This window comes from Penaeus chinensis, chromosome 20, assembly GCF_019202785.1.
Source record: "Penaeus chinensis breed Huanghai No. 1 chromosome 20, ASM1920278v2, whole genome shotgun sequence".
NCBI lineage: Eukaryota > Metazoa > Arthropoda > Malacostraca > Decapoda > Penaeidae > Penaeus > Penaeus chinensis.
In genome coordinates this window covers 11,235,417-11,239,874 of record NC_061838.1, presented here as the reverse complement: position 1 = coordinate 11,239,874, position 4,458 = coordinate 11,235,417, and the positions used below count along the sequence as shown (strand labels likewise).

Genomic DNA, 4,458 nt, shown 5'->3' with positions numbered 1-4,458 from the left:
ATTACCATTATATACTTCAGCTGTTCAGATTTTGCAGGAAACAGGTGTAGCCTTGTACTTCAATTTAGCGATTAATTTCCAACTTGACAGGTTGAAAATTACAGCATACAAAAGTGACTGGCCCATTATTGGGATATTTCTGTAAATCTTCTTAATTATTTGTAGACAATTATTTGTATATAATTATTTTTAACAAGCACTGACTTTTTGTGGTAGTTTCAAAATAATTAAAGCAGGGATTACATTTGCTGTTTTATGATTTTTATTTCATGATGTGCATAGTTTGATTTTCCTTAACTCGTGTTACCTTGTGTTAATTATTATGTAAAAACTTGTAAGGTGTGAAATCATTCTTTATTTGCAAGTTATTAAAGTTTGTTTTCATAATTATCATGAATAGGGAAGACAATTTCACTTAATTTCCAGTTTTATAACAGAGATGACTGTCCAAAGACAAAGTCAACTTTGTCTTTGCAAAGTTGACTTGTAAATTTGAAGGTCTCATGACGTAGCATATTAGTTTGAATTTCTAAACTCATTTTCCAAATTGAAAATTAAATGCAAAATAAAAATGAATTCTTATTTATGTTTATATTGAATTTTGTTATTTGTTTGCTGTACTGAGGTTCCATTACATGTTTAATTCACACTTTTATAGATGTGTTTTTAATTTCATTTATATAACTTTAGATTATTCCTTGCTTCAGGTACCCAGAGTGTTTGTAGGAGGAAAGTGCATAGGTGGAGGAACAGAAACAAGGCAACTCTACAAGGAAGGAAAATTAGCAGATTTGGTTCAGCAAAGTTGTGAAAATAAATGATTTTATTGTATTACAGAGTTGAAGGTACAATATCCTTTTAATATATTTATTCTTGAAAATCTCATGATTTTATTTACCAGTAGAAGATATAACTTAATTAATTTTGTGTAATAATATAAAGTAATCCTTTTTGCCATATTGTAAGTAAATACTTTTCTACCTACCTCAGTTGTTAGATTTTGGAACAGATAATAAAGAACCTCTGTATAAATGTATGATGAAAAACATTTGCTTAAGTAAATATATGTGTTGTTAGGATTGTGGAGTTTTACAAGGACTGAGGCAGTAAATGATTCTATTTCTTTTATTAACCCAGTACAAACTGTTTTTTAACAACTATGAGCATGTGACCATCTGATATTTAAAACAAAAAAACCTTTCACCTGCTTTTTAATCTATAATTTTATTAAATCCTTTTGGCTGTGATCCACTTTGATTTAGTTTAGTGATTGCATTTACGGATGACTCTACTCAGTCACCAGTCATATATCTCACGTATTTACCTTTTTTCTTAATTTTTGATAAAAATTCTTTAGTTTTGATTTTAATAGCATTTGAAAAACATTTTTCCCAAAAATTCAAGGAATTGGGAAATCAGCTGAGGTCACAATGGGCTACCAAATCACTTGTTGAACCATCTGCGTGCAACACAATTCATAGTGGGCAGTACATATACCTGTGTACAAAAGGTGAACTAGAAAAAAAAGACAATAGACCAACAATATTAAATCTTCATCGGAATTCTGATTATTTAATTTTGCAATTTTTTTAATTAATCTTTCTCATTTATGCCTTTTTCTACATGTCAGTAAATGCTTTTCAAAGGTTAATGTTTGTTATGGATAATTACTGACTGTGACAATTTGGTTTATGACTTTTTTGTACTGTATTGCATATGGAGATATGGGGAGCAGAAAGGAGGAAAAGGTTCCTATCTAAAATATTTGCAAAGCTAAGATCTATGAAACAGACTGAGGGACGCTTCTTATGTCAAAAAGTATGAGAGGGCATATATACCGGAATTTGTAAAGGACAAGGTATGAAATGGGAATTAATTTATTATTTATTTTCATAGAATGTGACATCAGCATGTTAGTTCTCACTCACATCTGAGTCACCTTCTGTTGACTCAGCTGTAAGTCAACAGTTGACTAATATGCTAATGGTTCAAAGTTTTAAGAGACTACACAGACCATGAGACTAATTTAATTGATGTTTGTCCTTTATGTGCCATAAACAGATGCATAAAAAAATGAATTAATAAATCTAGATATTTTACTTCCATAAATTCTTGAAACTGCTGCTGGACTATGCAGTCTCTCTACATTAATTAACTTTGAAGCATGTAATTCATACAATATTTTGCAAAATTAACTACCTACCATGCTGTAGGTGTATAATTTTCCTTTTGTGTTCTGATTGATCTCTTTCATGAGAGCCATTCTACATCTTGTGATATTTCCCTGCTGAATACATGATTCCTTGGTCTGTTGCCATCTTCCCTAGATGGAGGTGCAATTTAACTGTTCCTCCACCTTGTCAGATTTAAATTACCTATGTGTTTGTTATGCATGACAGCCCTTAACCCAATTAGCGCAGGTGGCAAGACTACAATGTTGTGTAATAAAAGTTTATCTATTATTTTATTGTCTTTGATGTTATTAGTATTTTAACATTTTAATAATCATAATATCAAGAAGAATGATAACAATGTCAACATTAATAGTAATAAAAAGAAAAACACATTTTCTAGCCAATTCAAGGAATGGGGAAATCAGGATCGGTCACTAGGGCCAACTGACAGACAAAAATCTAAAGGGGACTGTACATATACATGCTGACATTGGGTTAATGTGTGGACACAGGAGGCAATGTGGTTCAGCAATGCATGGCATTCCTGAAGCTAGCAACATAATGCCTATTTTCCTTATTCCAGTAAGATGGGTAGTGTGATCCCAGCTTGTCACTGCACAGTAGGCTTCACACACATTCTGCAAAATCTGTCAATGTGAGGCTAGAACTGTATATATCCTTCCCAATGGCGACGGGTCACGGCTATCGCCGTCATAACAATACGCCCGAAATTAGGCGTGCGGCTGTCCGCAGCGGCGCCGCGCCAAAGCGCCCCGAGGCAATGATTCGGCTTGATGTACGGAATTCACGCGCTCAGAGTCGGCGCGTTGCCGCCGTTCGCCAGAGCGTAGTTTTTTTTTTTTTTAATTTTCTATACCCGACGCCAATGGGTTAGCACTATGGTAGAAATTTAGTTCAAAACTTGAACTAAATTTCTAATGAGGCACATCTAGTTTATGGCTGCACACAAATATTACAGCAAAATAAACAAACTTAAATAACCATTTATCTTTGCCCTCTTCACACACTATTCCTGCATGAAGTTGTATGTCAGAGTAAGAAAAGTTTACAGAAAAAATATGATTTTTTGATGTTCTTTATGCCATATGATAGTACATGGCAACATTTTTATAATTTCAGTCAATAAAACATTGTAAAAAGAGGGTCAGCTGTTCTGTGACAGTTTTGTACATTCCTTTTGTCAAATTATATATATGTTTTAGAAGTCTCCTACAGTTAAGACTAGTTTGCACACTTCATGAAAAATGAAGGACAGAAAGAGACACCACCTGCTACTTTGTGCCGAGGCACATACAACAGGTTATTATTTTCTCCCATAACTCCTCAATCAATCATCCAAATAAACAAATAACGTTCATTTAAATTTATATCAATCAACAGATTACATGAACTTCAGTCCTCAGGCACTTACTGTGGGTGGCTGATCTATAAAATTGCAAAGCATATTATAGTAACACGTAATTTACTATATCTTATATGCATATAATACTACATGCACTGTACAAACATATGTAATTTATACAGCAGCTTGTGGATACAGGTTTTACACAACCACGAAGAAGGCATAACGCATGATGTACCTCCATATACAGTACATATATATCAGTACATAAAGTATATGAAAGATGACTTTCTAAGGAAATATATAATTGCTAATTACAATGCCTGTCCAGCAAATCTGTAAATCCCACAATAAAAGTTCATGCTCATTGTCATAAGTGCAGTGCTGTGCAGTGTGTGTGTGTGTGTGTGTGTGTGTGTGTGTGTGTGTGTGTGTGTGTGTGTGTGTGTGTGTGTGTGTGTGTGTGTGTGTGTGTGTGTGTGTGTGTGTGTGTGTGTGTGTGTGCGTGTGTGTGTGTGTGTGTGTGCGTGCGCGTGTGTGTGCGTGTGTGTGCGTGTGTGTGTGTGTGTGTGTGTGTGTGTGTGTGTGTGTGTGTGTGTGTGTGTGTGTGTGTGTGTGTGTGTGTGTGTGTGTGTGGTATGTGTGCGTTATGTGTGTGTGTGTGGTATGTGTGTGTTATGTGTGTGTGTTATGTGTGTGTGTGTGCTGTATGTGTGTGTGTGTGTGGTATGTGTGTGTGTGTGTGGTATGTGTGTGTGTGTGTGTATGTGTGTGTGTGGTATGTGTGTGTGTGGTATGTGTGTGTGTGTGGTGTGTGTGTGTGTGTGGTATGTGTGTGTGTGTGGTATGTGTGTGTGTGTGGTAGGTGTGTGTGTGTGTGTGTGGTATGTGTGTATGTGTGGTATGTGTGTGTGTGTATGT

General features: G+C 35.0%; 2 protein-coding genes across 2 annotated transcripts in view; one reads left to right on the top strand and one right to left on the bottom strand.

The window, feature by feature from the left end:
* LOC125035896 (E3 ubiquitin-protein ligase TRIM9-like) overlaps positions 1–4,458 on the bottom strand; it is a 243,288-nt gene that overhangs the window by 137,183 nt on the left and 101,647 nt on the right. The gene's annotated exons all lie outside the window — the stretch shown is intronic.
* Positions 708–1,200, top strand: LOC125036183 (glutaredoxin-2, mitochondrial-like; the record flags this gene model as incomplete). The annotated part of the gene is given in 1 exon segment (XM_047628625.1): positions 708–1,200. A coding segment is annotated over 1 exon segment (114 nt), but the record flags the coding sequence as incomplete, so codon positions are not given.